Source organism: Neovison vison, chromosome 6 (assembly GCF_020171115.1).
Source record: "Neovison vison isolate M4711 chromosome 6, ASM_NN_V1, whole genome shotgun sequence".
Taxonomy (NCBI): domain Eukaryota; kingdom Metazoa; phylum Chordata; class Mammalia; order Carnivora; family Mustelidae; genus Neogale; species Neogale vison.
Window position 1 is genome coordinate 106,143,798 of NC_058096.1, and position 21,185 is coordinate 106,164,982.

The 21,185-nt window shown below is 43.9% G+C and overlaps 1 protein-coding gene across 2 annotated transcripts in view; it reads right to left on the bottom strand.

Moving 5' to 3' along the window:
• Nucleotides 1-20,828, bottom strand: part of LAMP3 (lysosomal associated membrane protein 3) — a 36,041-nt gene extending 15,213 nt beyond the window's left edge. For both annotated transcript variants that reach the window (XM_044251863.1, XM_044251862.1), the window contains exons 1-4: nt 20,580-20,828; nt 12,462-13,207; nt 11,440-11,568; nt 898-955 (exon numbers count right to left, since the gene is read on the bottom strand). In XM_044251863.1, the coding sequence (XP_044107798.1) occupies nt 898-955; nt 11,440-11,568; nt 12,462-13,207; nt 20,580-20,628 (982 nt within the window). In that variant the 5' untranslated portion in view covers nt 20,629-20,828. The remainder of the gene's footprint in view (nt 1-897; nt 956-11,439; nt 11,569-12,461; nt 13,208-20,579) is intronic.
• Nucleotides 20,829-21,185: the final 357 nt, after the last annotated feature.

A 21,185-nucleotide genomic window follows, 5' to 3' on the forward strand; every position in this document is an offset into this window, starting at 1 on the left:
AAACAGAATCTTTATCAGTGTAAATCTGATATACCATTTCCCTACATCAAACCCTCCACTGACATCCTTTCACACTTTAAACTCAAATCCAAAGTCCTCAGCTCGCCTCACGCAGAAGCCCTACATGCTCTGGCCAGGGTGTCCATCATACCTGCTCTGTTGCTCTGCTCACTCTCTTGGGGACATGTGACACTTGCCGCTCCCTGAACCCATGTGCAAGCTGGCTTCTGAGGGCTTGTGCATCTGTTGCTCCTGCCACCTGAAAAAACCTTCCTCAGGCCCAGATGCCCCCAAATGGGGATATCTCTCTGCTCAAGCCTCACCTCTTCAGAGAGGCCTTCCTCCCCTGAGAGCTTCCCAAAGGCCCTACCTAAAAATATCTTTCCAGTCCTCTGCACCCCACCCCAACCTGCTTGTGTTTGCTCATAGGACTTAATACTACTTAACTGTCTGTTATAATTTAATGTGCCTGTTTGTCATCCCCTCCTCACTTCTAGAATGTCAGGTCCATGACAGCAGGGACCATATGTTTGGCTAATATGCATTTCTACTGCCTCTTACAGGGCTTGGCACCTAGCTGGCAGTAACCACATTTTTGTAGAATGAATGCATGATTCCAAAAGTACTGAAGAAACTGCACCATCACTAGCAAATCTACCCCAGAATCACTCAACTCTTTTGAGTTGCTGATAATGATCTCCGACATAACGTAGTCCAGCCTCCTTCACAGGCAGCTGAGCAAATGGAAGCATACAAAGATGCATGGCCTTCTCCCGGTTACTTTCTCTGATGGTTTCTCCAAAGCAGCATCAAAGAGGAGCAAATTCAATGGGCTAAAATGAGCTAACCCGAGGCACAGTGTCACTGCTGGTGGAGTGGCCTTCTCTAACAGCTTACCTGGGTTTGCGACTGTCAAATAGGCTCTCACTTCACTGATGTAATACGAGTTTTCATCCTGTAAAACAGCAGTGTGTGTTAACCTTTGGGCACTCTGTCTTTACGTTTATGATCTTGGTTTATAAACTTTGTTCTGGCAGGATTCCAGCTATTCAATCCTCGATATGGGGATTTGGGGGTCTGTGCGTACAGACCATAATTGTATCGGAAGCTTCAAAAAAGTGAAGATACCACACAACAAATAAATAATAAGTAATGGCTTACTCCTGGTCCTGAATTTCTCTACTGCATACTTGTTGCTAGAGCCTGAAATTCAAATTTCCCCAGTCTAGAGTCCCTTCAGTTAGACCAAATTTCTTCCTGTTAAAATGCATATACGCCTGGAAGGTAGAGAGCATGGAGGGGTAAACATTAAGCTTTTACTGGTAATGAATATCTTAGGGTAGAGATTCAAATGGAGACCACTCATCTTTTTTCTTACAGGCATAAAAATCTTCAGCATTTAACAATGTATTTATTTATTTTAGAGAGAGAGAACAGAGAGGAAGGGCAGAGGGAGAAAGGGAGAGAGAGTCCCAAGCAGACTCCATGCTTAGCACAGAGCCTGATGCGGGGCTTGATCTCATGACCCTGAGATTGACCTGAGTTGAAACCGAGAGTCTGTTGCTTTACTGACTGAGCCACTGAGGTGCCCTGAGATCACTCATCTTTAAGGCTACCATGGGTGGACTTCATGGGGCTCATAAACTCTCATAAACAGTGTGTGCAAAATTTTTCATGCAATTTATCAATTGCTTTAAACAGATTAAAGGTTTCATATCTCCAGTATGGTTAGATGGGGCCACCATGAGGGATTCTGAAAAGAAATGGTTTACTCTGAGATATCTGGATATTCTGTAAAAGAGGATCCCAGGAGGTGTTCAGAAATATTAAGTAGTGTTCTACATTTTATTCAAGGATTGTCCTTTCAGAAAAACAAAACAAACAAACCATTACAAAACAGCCCTATAACCTCCTTAGAGACTAAGGGTATAAAATAGTAAAGGGAACGGAAATGAGATATGGAAGGATAAGTTGAAAAAGGAGGTTTCGGGTTTTTTTAAAGTAGGTGATTTAGTTCTTATTTGTAAGCATTCATTAGAAAACTATCCACAAGGGTGCCAGGGTGGCTCAGTTGGTTAAGCGACTGCCTTTGGCTCAGGTCATGATCCTGGAGTCCCAGGATCGAATCCCGCAAATCAGGTACCTGCTCAGCAGGGAGTCTGCTTCTTCCTCTGACCCTCCCCCCATCATGCTCTCTCTCTCTCATTCTCTCTCCTCTCAAATACATAAATAAAATCTCTAAAAAAGAAAGAAAGAAACTATCCACAAGTAAGAGGTGAAGAAATGGTAGAGCAATGAAAATCAGAATCTGAAATTGAATTACCTTTAGAAGCTCTAGGTCTAGTCCTAAAGAAATTTAACAGTAATAATCTCAACTACATTCAGTCCATCTGTGTATTATGTAGATGAAATGATGAAGGGTTCTAAAAATACAAACTGTTTTCGTAAGGTAACTGCTACTGGTACACTCAAGTCTAGAGCCTGTAATTCATTGAATAGCACCTACCATATATTGTCTTCTTACCTTGTGCCAGGCACTGGAGCAGACACTTCTCTGCCATGTCTTATTTAATCCTCACGGAAACTCTGAGAAGAAATACAGGCTCACCGACTTACCCAAAATCCCAGCCCTAATAGGTGGCAGGGGAAGGTATGACCCCAACCTTCTTGTCTCCATGTCTAGCATTTAATTTCTCTTATATCCTTTCCAAACCAGCCATTGCTCTAGGTCCTGGAAAAAGAATAAGACCTGGCTCCTTCCTTCAAGGGACTGAATCTTAAGGTACTGAGTTCACCTTACTCAAAGGTAAGGTGAACAATGTGCTTGGCCCATCCATTTCTTCTAGAAAGAACATCTGTGAGCCAGGCCCCTCTTTGGTCACTTTTACAAACCATTTATTCAGGTTATTCTTTATTTGGGGTCCTTTTTTAGCATATAAGAGACCTGTACTTCAGGCCCCAAGACCCTGCCCTATCCTAAGAGCAGAGAGGATCCACTGATGGGATTCAAGCAGGACAGTGACATGAGTGTGACTTTCTTTTTTGAAATTGCATGGGTTGCAGTGTGAGTTTGCTTTAAGGAGCAGCAGGAGAACAGTGATGAGACCAGCTCCGAGCTCCACAAGGGACCTCCTGGGATCTCCCCCTTTTTGTGGCATCTGCTTGATCTATCCTCACATAAGGAAAGGCTTATGTGGGGCGCCTGGGTGGCTCAGTGGGTTAAGCCTCTGCCTTCAGCTCAGGTCATGATCTCAGGGTCCTGGAATCGAGCCCCGCATCGGGCTCTCTGCTCAGCAGGTAGCCTGCTTCCTCCTCTCTCTCTGCCTGTGTCTCTGCCTACTTGTGATCTCTGTCAAATAAATAAATAAAATCTTTATTTAAAAAAAGAAAAAGGAAAGGCTTTGTGTTTCTACAAAGGCTTCACAGTTTACTAAGAGCATGCTGTCACCTAGATTGCCTCCTTTGATCCTCACAACACCCCCCGGGACAGAATAATATAAATATCATCAGCCCATTTTGCAGCTGAGAACGGAGGCTCAGACGAGTTAACCATCTACCTCTAATTCACACTGTTTGTAGGTGACACAAAGCAAAATCTGGTCTATAGGATCCTGCCCTTACATTTTCTTCCATAGGATGTGTAGGTAGGGACAAAAAATTCGTTGTGCAAGAACTTTCTTTCCCATTCCCTGTAATGCAGTTGTCCATATTTAACCATCTATCAGAAATAGGACCAGCTACAAAATTTATGGGGCCTGCTATAAAACCAAAACCAAAATGTAGGATTTCTTGCTCAAAAATCATTGAAGAATTTCAAGAAATGATACCACGCTTCAACTACCCATGGGCTTGGCTGACTGCTCAAGTCACATGCTCATGAATCCAGCCCTGACAGGAAGGGCCATTCCTGCTCCCCCAAAACTAGTACTGTATAGGGCTAATGCCAAAAGTGAGGCCTTCCAAAGCAGATGGCAGAGTGCTCACATTCACTGTGAGTTCACCTTTCTTGAGATTTTAAAAATTTATTTGTGAGAGAGAGGAGGAGAGAATGAGCAGGGAGAGTGGCAGAGGGAAAGAGAGAAGCAGACTCCCCAGGGAGCAGGGAGCCTGATGCAGGGCTCCATCCCAAAACCACAGGATCATGACCTGAGCTGAAGGTAGGCACCTCACCAACTGAGCCGCTCAGGCACCCCACTATGAGTTCACCTTAATGATGCAACAGGACAGAGTCCAGAGCCCATATCCAGGTTTCCTTCTATTAGCCAAATGCTTCCTGGGCCTGTGCTTCTGTCCACGGTTAAGATAAAGGAAAAACATTTGTTAGGTGAACTCATGTAAATAAAAGCACAGACAGATGTTTAGTTCCGTTGAGATTCCAAATTTTGTAAAATTTGTGCTGCCGGTACCAAGTGAGTCTTATCAAGATAATTGTGCCCACTTTTTCTGTAAAGTTTTAGAACAGAAATAAAAATAAGAGAATAGAAATAAAATTGCCTTTTTCTTTTTAAGTAATCTCTGCACCCAATGTGGGGCTTGAACTCAAAACCCTGAGATTAAGAGCAACACACTCCAAGGACTGAGCCAGCCAGAAACTCCGAAATTGTCTTTTATTTAAACTAGAGCAAAGCATTTCTTTTTCGACTCAGAAGTTCAGAATTCGGCCTCATTTGAATGGTAGTAGGGCTGAAGTTTATTCTATAAAAGGGGTTGGCAAGTTTGTTTATGTAAAGAGGCAGATGGTAAATATTTTAGGCTTCCTGGCTTTGTGTAGTTGACACTCAATTCTGCCATTGTAGCATAGAAGTAGCCACAGACCAACACGTACACAAGCAAGTGTGGCCCTGTTCCAGGAAGCTTCATTTATGGACACCGAAATTTGAAATTCATATGATTTCCATGTGCCATGCAATATTCTCCACCCCCAGCAGCCATTTAAAAATGTAAAAGTCATTCTTAGGCTGCAAACTGTACATTTTTGGAGGTAGACTGAATTTGGTCTGGGGGCCACAGCTTGTCAACTCCTGGTCCCCACCATCAATGAAAAACAAAGTTGCAGTTCATTTTTCAGTTGGTTAAAACAAAAGCAAAAATGAATTGTGGGGACTTCATCAAGATAAAAAGGGTTCGCACAGCAAAGGAAATAGATCACACAACTAAAAGGCAACCTACGGAATGGGAGAAGATATTTGCAAATGACATATCTGATAAGGGGCTAGTATCTAAAATCTGTAAAGAACATAACAAACTTGGGGTGCCTGGGCGGCTCAGTGGGTTGGACCTCTGCCTTTGGCTCAGGTCATGATCTCAGGGTCCTGGGGTTGAGCCCTGCATAGGGGCTCTCTGCTCAGCAGGGAGCCTGCTTCCCCTCCTCCCCGTCTGCCTCTCTGCCTACTTGAGATCTCTCTCTCTCTGCCAAATAAATAATTAAAATCTTAAAAAAAAAAAACAAAAAACAAAAAGAAACAAAACACATGGACATAGGGGAAGGGAAGGAAAAATAAAATAAGAGGAAGAAGAGGGAGGCAAACTATAAAACATGCTGAGCTCTAGCTAACAAACTGCCAGTTGTTGGAGGGGAGGTGGGGGGCAGGGGATGGGTAACTGGGTGATGGGCATCAAGGAGGGCACTTAATGTAATGAGCACTGGGTGTTATATGCAACTGATGAATTGCTAAGTTCTACACCTGAAACTAATAATATAGTATATGTTACTAAATTGAATTTGAATAAAGATTTAAAAAATAATTTTAAAAATGTTATAAAGAGAGCAGTTAATTTCCTATTTGGGAGGACAAAGTTTTGCTAAGACTTTCTAAATACCAATTTAAAAATATCTTTTAGTTTCCATGTATCCTAGTTTGAGTTGTCAAATACTTGTGGGCATTCTAAAAATTTTATTTTTTTTGCTTATTCAGTAGGATGGGGAAAATTATAACAGGACTCACCTCTTAGTTTGATGTGAAGATTAAACAAAGGAATGCATGTAAAAAATTTACCACAGAGTCTTCACTCAAATTTTAACCAGTGTTATTCACAATGGTGACAAGAAATTAGATTTCCCCTTCCCAGTAAACCTCTCTCATTGAGCTCAAATGATCCTTTCTTCTCTATTTCTTAGAGCTCAAATCTACCACAGATGGAAAGAGAGAGCAAGCAAATTAAGCTTCGACAGCCCTACTCATCAAAGAAATACAGTGAAACCTCAGCTCTGGAGAAGGGAGACAGGTGGGCACAGAGGAAGGAGCCTCAGGCAGATATCACACTTAACCCAAAGCACAAGGGAATTTACATGCTGCACATTATGTAGTTAGTAGTATCTGCTTTCTCCTTTGATGCCCACACAGTGATTCCTTGCCAGATTTTTTTTTTTTTTTGTATTTGGGGTTCAGGTTGGAAAGTGACAAAGATGAACCATGTCAGATTCTTGAAAACAAAGTGAAAATCCTTTGTGCACATATCAGGATTGCCAAAAGGGGCTAAGGACTCCTAAGAGCGAGCTGTGGTACTTCAGCTCTTACAGTGTGTCCATGGGAATGGACCACTGGCACATGTCCCAGCTCACCACTCAACTGATGGAAGGATGACACAGGGCTCCTCATCTCCAGTATCTAAGAGCTCAGCAGTATCTCATCAGAGGGCCCCTAATTCCCCAAGGGACCTAAACAGCCTCCTTAGCAAAGGACTAGGTCCAGAGCAAACCAGTCAATCAACCTATCCCGGGATGACCTTGAGGCCCAGGGTCCTCTCCCTAAGGTCAGCAAAATGCATTATGGGAGTTTCATAGTCACTGATGTTCAGGATGTGGATTTTTGTCTTCAATATCAATCAGGCCTCTTTTGCTCATCATTGTTGTGACTATGTCAAGAAACCTTTGCTCTGTATATACCAAGGGAAAGCCAAAGAGGCTGTCTCTTTGGAGCTGCCAATCTACTTTTTGGCAGCCTGGCCAAGAGTCCCTGTGAAATTCAGATTCATTCCTTTATGGATTCATTTCTTCATCAAACAATTTGCTAAAGATATACTTATGTACAAAGTCAGGGCTTGGCACCGTGAGTAAATCACAAACATGCCTTCAAAACAGCAAAATGTGCAATGAGTGCATTAATGGAGTTTGGGGAACAATCAATGGAGGGTCCAGAAACCAAAGGAAGAAAGCCTCCCAGTTTTACCTGGGATGAAAGTGGGGGGTGGGGCAGTGGGGGAGACTTCTCAGGGTAAGGATCTATGAGCCATCTTAAAGCATGAGTGCAAAAGGGGCTGAGGGTGGGAGGGGCATTCCAGACAGACGGGAAGCATAGGGGAAAACAGGGCATGAAATAATACAGCATACTGGGGAAGCTTTAAATAGTACACAGGGTGTTCACATTTGAACATTAAGAACAGTTCTCTGGGGGTGCCTGGGTGGCTCCGTTGGTTAGGCAACTGCCTTCGGCTCAGGTCATGATCCCAGGGTCCTGGGATCAAACCCCATGTCGGGCTCCTTGCTTGGCAAGGTGCCTGCTTCTCCCTCTCCCTCTGCCTGCTGCTCTGCCTGCTTGTGCTCTCTCTCACTCTCTGTCAAATAAATAAATAAATAAAATAAAAAAAGAACAGTTATCTGGAGTCTCTAAGTTAAGAGGGCTCCAAATACCCCTGCAATGTTCTGGGTAAATACCATGGCGCTGGGCAGCATTAGCTTTCCAGACCTTGGCTGGCCAAAACGCTACCTGGCTGGGTGTCCCTCCCTCTGCCTCCAGCCCTCCCACTGATTTCTCCCATGTCCCATCCCCAGGTCAGGGATGGAAGCCTCACTGAGCTGTCCTGACAGCCAGGTGGATGAGAAAAGGGTAGTGTTGAGCTGGAAAAAATAAACTCTACACTAAGTTACTGAAAGATGTTTTGAAACAAACTATCCTAGCAGGAAGGACACTGTGGGAGGTGGGGGAAGGGAGGTCTATTTATCTTGCACCTGGAGAGGCTGAACAACTTTCAGTTTGTGACCTGAATTAAATGAGACACTGACATGGGAAGGTTTTCAGTTCTTTAAAAAATGAAATGAGAGAAATGAGAGAAAGAAAAAAAAAAAAAAAACCACTCCTAACCCAGCTAGTTGCCTGATACCACGTTCTGCATTGTTTCACCTTCACAGAAGCCTAACAAAACAGGTGGTGGCTGACCTCATCTCACAGAGGAGGAAACAGGCTCAGAAAGAGAGCTAGCGACTTGTCCGTGGTCACATAGAAATGACATGGATAATTTAAGTCTTGACAGAACAACATCAAGAGACAGTTCGGGAGGCAGACTTCTTTACATTTCTGTCATTGGCAGTATTTCAAGTAAAAAAAATTACATATTATTGTCTATGTTTTGAAACCTGGAACTATTGCCTATATTTCTTTTATATTTTCTCATAATGTCTGGTTCAGTGTTCAGGACACAATAGGTGCTCAGTAAATTCCTATTAGTGATTTGTTAATTCAGGCTTGCTCACCAGCATCCATTTACCATTCTCCAACTTGGTTCTCATTTATAACGTTTATGATGTCATAACTAACAAAAACCATTTTCTAAGACTCTTCTTTTTTTCTCTAACGTGGTCGTACTTAACCATGGGTGATTTTCCCCCAGGGGACATCTGGCAATGTCTGGAGACATTTGGGGTTGACACAAATGGGGCTGGGTGTTGTTACTGGCATCTAGTAAGTAGGAGGCCAGGGATACTGTTCAGTATCCCGCAAGGCACAAGATATCACAGACTTATCTGGAGCCAAACATTAATACTGTCGTTGCCAAGAAGCACTGGTCTAGAGGGTAGCAACATTTTGAAAATGGCTGACAGAATTGCTAAGGCCATTTCTCTTGTGGAAGAAACTAGATGGCTTTCCTGCCTAAATGCATTTCACACAGACCACCTATTAGGGCAGAATGTCCACAGGCCAAATCTGGCTTACAACTGTGTTCTGTTTGGCTAGCTCTGTTGAAGTTTTCCAAAAAACGTGTTGCCAACATTTAAAGATAAAAAGATCTGGATCTCTTGTCTTGAACTGTCAGAAGATCTGACAACACTGGTTTCTGGTGACCAATTGAGAGAGATGATATGTAAAACATTTAACAATTGACATAACAGGGCAGCAGCCACTCAGAATGTATACCCAACCATCGAGAATGGATGTCCACCATAAAAGACAGTGGCAGCCTCCAGGGAGTGATGCCTGCCCAGCCACTGGCATCTCTGGGACTCCCTACCCCTCCCTTGTGTCTCCTCACTTCTGAGGCTTGCCTCCATCATCTCAATCCTCCAGTGTTTTTCTTAGGCAGACTTAATGGGAAGGTGAAGTCGTCATCAAAAGTGGGGAGAAAAAAATGACTGCCTGTTTCAAGGAAAAAAAATTACTGGCCTACTTCTCTCTTTCAATTCTATAGTTAGCCCCTGTGATCTTTGAGCTTGTGGTCACTATTTTAGCTTAAACAAGTTCTCTTTTAAAATGTGGAAATTCTCCTGAAGGACTAAGGCTGGTGGGAACATTTGCTTTCTATAATCTTCCTCGCTTTCTTCTTGCAATAGAGCTAAGGTCAGCTACTTGAGGAATCAGTGCCAGGGAATGAAATAAACAAGGTGAATTTGGTTGGCGGGGCTCAGGCAAAGCAGCTATTACAAACTTGAGACCATGGATAGTGGCTCTCCTTGCTCCTTCCAGAAGGTGAGTGGAGGGAGGAAAACTCTGCTGGTGCTTCTAGCGCCATCTCCGAACTCTTGTCCTGCCTGTACCTCTGGAGGCACAGAGATTTCCAGAAAGACAGGTGCTCAACCCTTGGGTGGAGTTTGATCAAACAGAATCCAGTCTGAAGGCATTAGAAAGGCAGGCAGAGAGGGCATCAGGAGACAGAGGAAAGGAGCAAAAAGAGACAATGAAAGGTGCCAAAGAAACTCCCAGTTGCAGACCTGCCCAAGGCAGTGGGCACAGCATGCTACAGACAAATGCTGGGCTTTGATGCTTACCAAAAGCTCATACAGGCAGTAGTCCGGGTGGAAACAAGCCCTGAACTAAAGCACAGATGCTTGTACCTATACCCTCTGCCCTTTTGCTGAAACGACTTTAAAAGAATTCCTGACCCTTCTGTAGGTTTAACCTCAGTTGTGCCGAAGTAGAGCACACATTTCTTCCCAGAATGATCTTCTTGTGTGAGAGAATACATTTTTCCCATTTGATACTGAAAGGAAACCCCTGACTTCTCCAGTGCACCTCTACCTTAAGGAGAACCATAAGCACAAGGAGGATAAAGCCTTTGACACCAAATTAAGAAAGTCAACACCCTTTGTTGAAAGTTGTTATGTGCCAAGCACCATGCAAGTCAATTTATATATACCACTTCTGACCCTCCTATGGGTCCCACTAAAGGAGGTGTAATTATTTCCATTTTAGAGATGAGAAAACATGCCCCGAGTAGTCCAAGATCATGCGGCTAATCAACGTTATGATGGAGAGCCAATCTTGACTTGTTTCATGCCAATGTCTATGCTCATTTCTCTCCAAGCTCTGGTACCCAAGACCCCTCTAAATTCAGGGGCCACATTCAACAGGTAGGAAGGAGACCCACACCAAGTTCCAGCTGTAGGCATTCTCTCAGCACCGCCTCTCCAGCTCTTACCTGGCCTATTTGAATGATACTTTGGGAGAATCCGGGAGAAGTGTCTCCTTTGAGAGTGGGATGACCAACTTTGTAGCCCCAAGACATTCACCCACGTGAGTCATTGTAATCATAGCTACTGGTCTTGAACCTCTACTTTCCAACTACTGAATAATGCTCTTTACAGAAGTGATCTTTAATTCCCTTCCCTCATATCTCAAGTGTTCAAATAAAGCTCAGACATGTTAAGTTGTCTGCCTGATGTCACAAGGAGAACAGGTGACAGAGTCAAATTTCAGCCAAGAATCTCTGACCTCGTGTCCATAGTCTTTCCACCCCACTCTGTGGTCCACCCCTTTTGTAATATGGTCTGGAAAATCCAGTGCCCGGTTAGTCCCTGAATCTTGCCTGCTGCAGTTGGAAAGAACCCATCATGACATTTGATTTTGGTCTGAGAATAATCCTGTTTCTGTGTGCTCACTGGGAATTTCAGTGGGTCTGTTGATCTGTTTAACTTCCTCCTTTGGGTGGTTTGCAAAGGGCACCTGTGGCCGGGTTCCCCAAGGCCAAGTCTCCCCTAAGAGGCACTGAAGCCCTTCTTGGGCTGCACAGAGGAGGCTGAAGGGGTTAGGAGGCAAACATAAGATGTCGACACTTCCCTCCTCTCCATCTCCATGCCCCTCATTCTTATCAGGGAATATCTCAAAAGGTTCTGAGATCTATTTCCTTTGGAACTTAAAGTGAAGTGTGGGGTTGCACCACTGGGCCCCGGGTTGAGGGAAAAGGAAAGCGATGCTAGAGCCTGTTAGTATGAAGGAGCTCAGTCCTCACCTTTGTAAATGTGAAATTCACAAATCCGCCCTGGAAATTCAAGAGAAGGTTGGATTTTCGGGAGCCACACTTCCCAGAGGCTTGGGTTGTGTTGGGGTCAATGTTGAAGTATCTCTGAGGTGAAAAAACCTAAACCAGATAAAATCATCAGATCAGTGAGATTTCAAGGAAAACTCTACTTGGGAACCAGAAGCACAGGTAGTTAGTGAGACTGAAACTCAAGACTAGTGAGAGTTCACTTGAAAACTTCCAAGTCCTCAGAAAATCTCTCTCATTTCCAAACTGCTATGTTCAAAAGATTTTTCAAAGAAGGAGTTCTCCCACAGAAAGTGTTCCTTAAGAGTTCATTTATACCCAGTCTGTTCCTGATACACTGCATGGAATTTAATTTTTGTTAAATTAAACACATTACAAGGTAAGTGTGTTACTAGAATTTTACAAGGAAAGATCTTGTTGTCTAATGTACTTCTGTTTCACATGAAAACCTGAATGTGGAAGTTTCATGAAAGCTGTGCCAAAAAAAAAGAAAAAGTATTATTTTTATGGTGATTCCTTTAGTAAATTAAATAATCTTAACCCCACCCCCACCTCTTCTAATCCTCTTGTTAACCTAGAATTTTGATGTGAATGTCACAGCTGGCTGGAACCAAGGAGACCATGTAAGTCAAGCCCTTCCCTTCACAGGAGAGTTGCTGAGGCTTGAGGTCAACAGGAGGGACAGGGCCAGGCTGGGGTCAATGCAGAACACACCCCAACACCCTGCCTATGTTGGCTAAAAGTGAGAGGTGTGCATCATTACGATTTTGGTGTGTGCCCTCCACTAGCCAGTTGCTGCCAGTTTCTATTCTTATATGCATTCTAAAACAGATTCATCTTTTCATGGAGCACCTTGGAGAAAGAGGAGCTTGTCGCTATTTATTTCATTCAAAGACACAAGATGCAGGGAGAATGTCTATTCTTAGCAAGACACCCTCCCTCACACTTTTTGAAGGCAGTGTTACAGTCCTATGGCCCCAGCTTACCGACTCTGTGTCTTGAACTGTTAGCTCTATCCCCATCTCGGCTTTGATACAGAGCCTGCTTCCATTTAGAACTTGGTACATTCCAGTCTTGGCTGACGAAGGCCGAGGTGCAAGAGTGGGCCCGGTAGTCGCGGGGGCAGGTGAGGCCGTGTGGGTGGTATTGTGTGCAGCTGTGGTTGGGCCCGGGGCATGACTGGGTTGGGCAGACTGGTGACTGGTTGTGCTGTTAAGCGGTGGGGTGGACAAGGTTGCTGGAAGGGCGGTCTGGTTCCTGGGTTGGGTGGTTTTCCTAGTTGTGTGACTGACAGTCGAAGGGCTTGTTCCTGTCGTATGGGCCGATGGAGGGAAGGTGGTTGGAGGTGAACCTGGGGCTGCACTGGGACCAATTGTAGCTTCAGTGAGAGAAGCTGCTGTGTGTGAGTTATTGGGTGTGGCCAAGGTTGTGACTAGGGTGTGGGTTGTCGGGCTGGTAGTCAGGATGCTGTTTGTAGTTAGCAAGGACGTTGTTACTAGAGTTTTTACTGTTGTGTGTGTGGTTGGGAGCTCAGAGCTGGAGGTTGGGGCAGCTCTGTGAGAGTGGGTGTGACCATTCATTGATCTGGCTGCTAAAGTTTGGCTAGGGATGTGGTGAGTTAGTTGCAGGAAAGACTTTGCTGTGGCCTCTGCTGTTGCTGCTGTTGTAGGTAGATAGTCCCCGGTTTCTGGAGACACGTGTGCTGTTATTTGACTGCCATAATGCAAAATCACTGCAAATTAGGAAACAAAAGTGTTACCACATTATGAACTCACATTAGTGAATCCTTCCACCATCCCCATTTTAATGTTTCTTCACTGCAAATTAAGATGCATTTATTTATTTACTTTTCTCTTTGAGATAGTGACCTTATTACACACACACACACACACACACACACACATACACACCCTTAGAAATGTGATTCCTGGATCACATGGTAGTTCTACTTCTAATTCTTCTGAAGATAAATATGATTTATTTTATTATTTCCAAACATGCTCATTTACTTTTTTTTTTCCAATTTATTTATTTTCAGAAAAACAGTATTCATTATTTGTTCACCACACCCAGTGCTCCATGCAAGCTGTGCCCTCTATAATACCCACCACCTGGTACCCCAACCTCCCACCCCCCCGCCACTTCAAACCCCTCAGACTGTTTTTCAGAGTCCATAGTCTCTCATGCTCATTTACTTTTAATGAGAAATGTGCATAGATTTGGTGAAATTTATAAGGATAGAACAATGAAGTGAAGATCACCGAAGATTCTACCATGAGGCCACAACTTAAAAGTTTGGGTTGCACCCATGTTTTTTACAGGGTTGTGACCACACAGCAGATATTCTATGTCCAGCCCCTTTGTCTGTACAGGGTGTGGTACTAACACTATAAAGTGGTCGTGCTTAGCTAGATATCTAAGTGCAGATATCCCTTCATTCCCCATCTTCCCTATGAATCCAGATAGTTCTGGAAGGAGAGTGTTCCTGGGTGGGGTGCTGCTGTGATGCTCTAATAGAGCTGGACAGCATGAATGGTGGTAATAAAGACTTACATAGAGATGTGTAGTTTGCATACAACCATACAATCCCAGGTTTGAAAGGGGTCTTGATGATCATCTAGTCCAGACCCTAATCTGATATGTAAATTGTATCTATGAATATTTGCCATGTGTTCATCCAATCAATGCATAATTACCTCAAATGATGGGAGATTTGTTTCCCTTCCCTTTTGTATTTTGCTGTGAGTGTTTGTAAAGATAGACCTGTTTTTGTCATTTCTTTACTTCACCCTTTGAATGGCCCAGCCTTTCTCAAGTAGGAAAGAAAGAAGGACAGTCCACCAGATGCCGTCCTTCGTAGTTTGGCTTAGATGCCAGTCTTCAGAGAGTCCCGACATCCTTATATAAATAGTTCGCCACCCTACAATTCCCCCCATCACAGTGTTATAGTCATTGCCTGCGCTGCACTAACCACAACTGGTAATTATATAAGGGGATGGTACTAACATATTTAATAGTAAGCCTGATCACCCAGTGTGTACCAGCAGAATAATAGCCCTGATTATATGTTTATTTATTGGTTTATTTATTGACTGTGTATCTCACCCACTAGATTAAAAGCAATCTCAAGGTGGAGATTGTGTGTATTTTTTTTTTTTTACCACGAGTACTTATGCATAGAAAGTGTTCAGTGCATATGAGTTAGATGAATAGATAACTGCAGAGGTAAATTAGGATAATAGCATTGTACACCGTCTAGGATTATTGTAAGGCTCAAACAAATGGATTTAAATGAAGTCATCCTATGGGGTGCCTGGGTGGCTCAGTGGGTTAAAGCCTCTGCCTTCGGCTCAGGTCATGATCTCAGAGTCCTGGGATCAAGCCCCGCATCGGGTTCTCTGCTCAGAGGGGAGCTTGCTTCCCCCTCTCTCTCTGCCTGCCTCTCTGCCTACTTGTGATATCTGTCTGTCAAATAAATAAATACAATCTTTAAATAAATAAATAAATAATAAAGTTGTCCTAGACCATCAAGAATACCTACAACATGTGTTATTGTCACAGGTTCTCTACTGGGACCTTCCTTAGGGGTGGAAGGCCTCCGGCTCTTTTTCACCCAGAGTAGTTCTTCCCTTGCCTCCTCCCAAGCACAGAGTAAATTAGAAAACTGAGCAAAATGCAGATGATGTTCCTTGAGAATTTAGGATCAGGCACACTGAGAGATGGCTCTGTCTCTTCAGTGCTGTGGTTTCATCGCATTTGCCCATGGTATTTACATTCACTACAGCTGGAGCTCCATGGTGCTGGCCAGTGACTTGAGAAAACATGGGTAAAAGGGAAAGGAGATCACTCCATGCTGGTGTTTGGAGTTCTGAAGTTCATACATAATCAAAATCATCCATAAACTCCTTTACTATCTCCCTCTTTCATTCATTACATTTCTAAGTGGTTATTTTTCCTATAGTAATAGCACTAAAGCATCTAAGTTATTGGACACTTACTACATGACAGGCCTTAGGTCAAGGGTCATCTTTCATCAACTCCTCTCAAAAACCCTCTGTTGGTTCTATCTTTATTTATTTATTTATTTATTTATTGTTGTTGTTGTTGGTTCTATCTTTATCAACCTTTCAGATGAGGGAATTCAGGTTTAGAAAAGTCCCATCGACTTGACCGTAATCCCACAACTAATGTATTCTGGAGGTAAGACACCTAGTAAATTTTGGAGGTGAGACTTGAGCCCCTGCCTGAACCAAAGCCTGGCCTTGGATTTGGGATAGGTGGAGGTGGTATTCATCACTGGGAAGAATGGTGAGAGAAGAGACAAAAGCAGAGAAGCAAAGAGTAGGGTGCCTCTCCAGCGACACCGCATCGCCAGACCCTCATAATGGTGGTCTTTGATAATCCTTTCAAAAGCTTATATGATATAATCGTGATTATTTTCCAGAAGAAAAGTTCATACTTCAAGCCCATTATAATGCTTATGAATTATTTCTGCACAGCTGGCTTGAAAAATGAAAAAGACAAAAGCACCAGTTTAAATTGCCTTGAATAACCTTTAAGAAAGGCTTATTAATGACACTAAGTTATGTGAAACTATTTACTATATACATATATATTTTTGTATCTAAAAATGTTCATTTGGGGGGTGCCTGGGTGGCTCAGTCGGTTAAGCCGCTGACTTCTGCTCAGGTCATGATCCCAGGGTCCTGGGATCAAGTCCTGCGTCTATCAGGCTCCCTGCTCAGTGGGGAGTCTGCTTCTTCCTCTCCCTCTCCCTCTACTGCCCCCAACCCAGTGTGCACATTCTCTCTCAAATAAATATTTAAAATTTAAAAAAATGTTCATTTGGATAATTTGTATGATACTTGAGAGTTGTGGATTTTATGGACTATAGGTTTTCTTTTCTTTTTTAAAGATTTTATTTATTTATTTGACAGGAAGAGATCATAAGTAGGCAGAGAGGCAGGCAGAGAGAGAGGAAGGGAAGCAGGCCCCCTGCTGAGCAGAGAGCCTGATGTGGGGCTCGATCCCAGGACACTGAGATCATGACCTGAGCTGAAGGCAGAGGCTGAACCCACTCAGGCACCCCTGCACTGTAGGTTTTCTTTGTAAGCCTTCATAAAATCACTATATGTGGAAACTTTATGCCTGCATTGTAGAGCTTGGAGCAAGATCTTTCCTTTCAAGATTGTTATGAAGGCTGACAGTTGTGGAAGATTTATTTTCACAATTCATTTGGGCTAAATCTGAGTTGCTGGTTCCTCAGTCATGACCTCAACAGAAACCCTATTAAGTTTATACTATCACTATGGAGAAAGAGAATTCACTCCCAGATGTACTCTAGAGGAATATCTTAGAGTGATTAGCAAAGATTGCTGTAGAGAACTCTGGGAGACTGGAAAGCACTTGCCTTTTGTTCTTTTGGGAGGATCATTAGATCCTTCATAAAAATCTCACTGCCCATGTTTTATGCTTATGAGCTTTCTCAACTGAGTAGAAGATCCTCACTGAGTAGCACACCCTTTAAAAGGGGGAACCTTTCTCATAATTTAATTAAAAGTCCTCTCAGTAGTGATAAATGAACTCAAACAAGGGAGGAAAAGCACACTGGTCATTCATGAACGCACAGCCTCCCAAACAGAACAAGATGACCCATGGCACCCGTCAAGATATACTTGGTGTGCAGGAAGTATTTATGGGGGGCGGGGGCTGGATGTGATGGCAATCATGCTGTCTTGACATCGTGTGTGGCTTTGCAGTAGGCAGAAGCCTGGGCCAGCCGGTGACCAGACCAAAAGTGTCAGAGTGTGTTACAGATTGAACCAGAGTGTGTTCCCAGAGAGAACTGGGAGATACTGTTCTAATAGTCCTCTCCTTCCCCTCTGCAGCTTCTCTTCTCCCCTTCCCACTTCCCTGAAGAAGAGTGGTGTAAAAGATGGGCAGGTAATTAGATGGAAAACTGAAATGAGTAACTATGCTGCTCATTATAATACATCCTTGAAAGTTCACTTGTTAGGTAGTTAATAGAAATAATGCCCCGAAAAATGCTCTGTTTTATAAAGTCTATGTAGATGAACACACATATTTGACCAATCTTCATCAAAATTGGGTCACAGTTCTTAAACAGGACCTTTGACTCAATAAAGGCTTAGTTAAGTCACTGGTCTGTCTGAGACCCACAAAGAGGGCAGTGGGCAGAAGCAAGGGTAGGGCATAGTTCAGAATCTGTCTCAACCCTTCCTCTTCAAAAGAACACAGCCCTGGAGTTCATATGCTGATTTGTCAAGCCCACACCCCCAATCCCCTAGTATCTTCTCTCTAGGATTCAGGAGACTTAGGAAATAAGTACCTCTGAACCTAAATCCAATGCTTGGATTCCTCTAGACGATAAGCTGCAGGAAGAGGTGCTAGAAGATTTGGATTCCCCTACAACCCATAGAAGGAGCTGAGAGATGACTCATCAGCCCAGCCCTGGGAAAGTCAACGACCATGCAAGGGCTTTTTCTCTAGGTACTTCCTGGAAGGCTGGTACTTCCCAGATAGCCTTTGTTCAGTGTCCCTGTCACACCCAATTCAGCAGATACATAGGAGCTTCTTCTGACCTAGGCTCCATGCCAGACACTGGGTCTTTGTTTTCAGGGGCTCAAAACCTTGTGAGGCAGAGTCATAAGTGGACCCCATTCCTCAGTGTGACAAACGTTATTACAGAAGGAGGCCCTGAGTGCTATAAGGTGGGGTGGGAATCCAACCCCAAGACAAATTCTTTAGGCAAATAAGAAAGTAAGTGGTAACCCAGGCAGGAGGAAAAGTATGTGCAAAGACACTGGGTCTTCTGAGCCTGGTAGGTCTGGAGAACAGCAAGAGGGTAAGCATGATGGGAATATAAGGAAGAGGGAGTTGTGTGCAGTTAGGAACAGAGTTGGGAAGTAAATGGAGCCCCATGGCCACACCTAGGGGCAGGGAAATGAATTTTAGCCCCTAAATACTTCCTCCTTCCCAGGGAGTGGAGGCAGCCAGCTGGGTACAGCAGGAAGACTGTTTCTGGATGTGTGAGGCAGCAGGCGTGGGCCCTTAGTAAGATTCTGTTTACAGTTTCACAATTTAACCTTCAATCTTTTAGCAAAAAGATATAAATCTTACCTCTGTTACTTCCTGTGGAATTTGAGATTCGAAGAGAACCCTTATATAGAAGTAGCTCCAGTCCCGTGGCTCAAACTGCTGGCTAACTACTCCCAAATCCAGCCTCCCTTTTTTCCTTAGTAACAGAACCACAAATTCAAGCCGAGCACTTGCTGCCTGGAATAAAGAATGCTACCTCCAAGACTCCTTTCCACCTGGGTGGGAATGTGTAACTGCATTTGAGCCAAAGCAGTAGAAGTGGTGGGGTTATGTGGGCCTTCTGGGAATGCTGCTGGAAGGGGGGGGTCCATCACTTATGTACCCTCTCTATTGTCTTTATGTTTTCCTTTTCAAACCAGCCTATAACTGGTATGTGATGGCTGGAGTTGCAGCAGACATTTAGAACCATGACAAGACCTTGCAGATGGGAGTCCCACACTGGACAGAGGACACTAGTGGGACACTAGTGGGACACTAGTGAGCTCCTGCACTGGACCTGTTATGGATTCTTGTGGACTTGTTTTCACATGAAAGAGAAACACACACTTATTTTGCTTATTTTGCTCTTATTTGTCTATGAGGAGCAGCTAAATATAAATGGAACCGATACAAATTTAAATCCCCTCATTTTGTGGGGGAAATAGACCAGGGCAGCAAACTGAGTGGATAAAGACTACAGAGCTAGTTTACCTAGAATCTATGCCTGTCCTACAAAAATGTCCAATGGTTTTTACTCATCTCCAATTCAACAAGTATGTCTTGAACTTCTGTGTGCAGGGTCCTGAAACCAGGCTTCCTGGATGCAAATCTAAGGGCTGCCACTTGCTAGTTGAGTGACCACAAGGCATTCCTTAACCTGCCTCAGTACCCTCCTCTGGAAAATGGGGGCCCTTCACACACTTTGCTCACTTGGTTCACCCTGGAGAATCCATAGCTCAGAGAGGAGAGGGTGGTAGAGGTGTTTCCTCTCCACCTCCCCGGGAATTTATTGAGCAAGCACTGCATTTCTGAATCTGCCAGTCATCTGCTCACAGGTCACAGAGGCTGACTGCTAGACTGTGATCTTTTGCTTTTTTATTAGCTTGGATTTTGCCTTTTGCCTCTAGAAGAATGTGAAACTCTATTTCTGAAAACACAGCAGAAGTAAAACAGCCAGGATGAGGACACTGCTGTGACCCTTCACCCAACTTTCCTGACAATTCATGCCACAATCAAGTACACCCGCTTCCCCCCAATGGAGCATGTTAGTGGGGCCATGGGTTTCCCTCACATGTTCAACTCAGTGCTTCTAGAAGGAATTGTGAACTAACCAGCAACTAGGTAACGGCACACAGGAGGACTCAATGTCCTAGAGAGAAAACCCTCTTTGTGAAAGCAGACAGTGGGCACATAAAATGATCATCAAAAACCCAGTTTCCCAGACAGCTTCTCTGACCTGAAGTATAATAGTAATTTTTTTTTTTTAAGTCTTGACTGCTTGGCTTACACCTCTCTGAGATGGCACAATTTGCCAGACTGCATCTCATTCTTCTTCACAGTTCATTGTTTATATAATGTAAACACAGCACTTCCGTTTGAGAAAAACAGGAAAAGCAAAGTATAATGTGTTTAGCAAGAGCCCCATTTCTAAAGTCTGGCTCAGTTCTCCATCTCTTAAATCTAAGTGATTTCCAAAACTCTCCCTGGTAAGAAACTCAGAAGCCATTCGGGAACCAGGTTTAGTGTCACTGTCTTCTGGAGTTCACCCCTCCTCTGCCTGACTCACGGAAAACAAGTCCAAACTGTGAAATCCCTTGGGAAAAAACATGAAAGTGTACTCCACACATTTAAGGTAATGAGGAGGAGACCTTCCCAAGCCAAATACCTAGAGTAGCTGAAGCCACACAGCTATCTCCAGCCTGTCTGGTCCCTGGCACTAGAATGCATTTGTATCAGAGGATACAGAGGTAGGAGGGCCACCAAGGAAAACCACGGGTATCACTCACCAGCCAGGGACACGAAGAGCACCACCACTGCAGAGAGCTGCCAGGGCATGGCTCTGGAGCCAGAGATAACCGCTCGTCACCAGGTGCTGGCTCTGCTGCTGCTCCTCGGCCTCACTCAGCACTTCTCCCTCTTCTGAGTAGCACGAGCTTAATTCCGGGGCAGGCTCCAGAACAAAGAAGATACCTCCCTTGACCCCCATTCACTTGCGGCAGAGAAACCAACGTCACTTTCATTATGACAAGTAGCTGAAATGCCCTTTCAAGGGGTAGGCTGAGTGGGGAGGGAAACCAGAAGTGGCCCTTGTGTGAAAGCAGCCACTTTCATCTCTGCCTTTAGTGTTGGTGAGGGGTGGGCAATACCCACCCCCCTACTCCAGCCGAGGCAAAGGGCATCTGAGATCATTTCTGCACAAGAGATGGAGGATCTGTGGCAGCGCCAACTTCCTTCTCTCAGAAGATGGGTCTCCATTTTTCTCTAAGATCTTGAGTACATTTCTCCTTCAGCTGGGAGAAAAACAGCCCCTCAGTCATGAAGGTGAGCAGATGTCTGAAAACTCAGTGGTGAGAACACTGTTTCTGTGTGTATTCATGAAAAGTCTGAGGTAA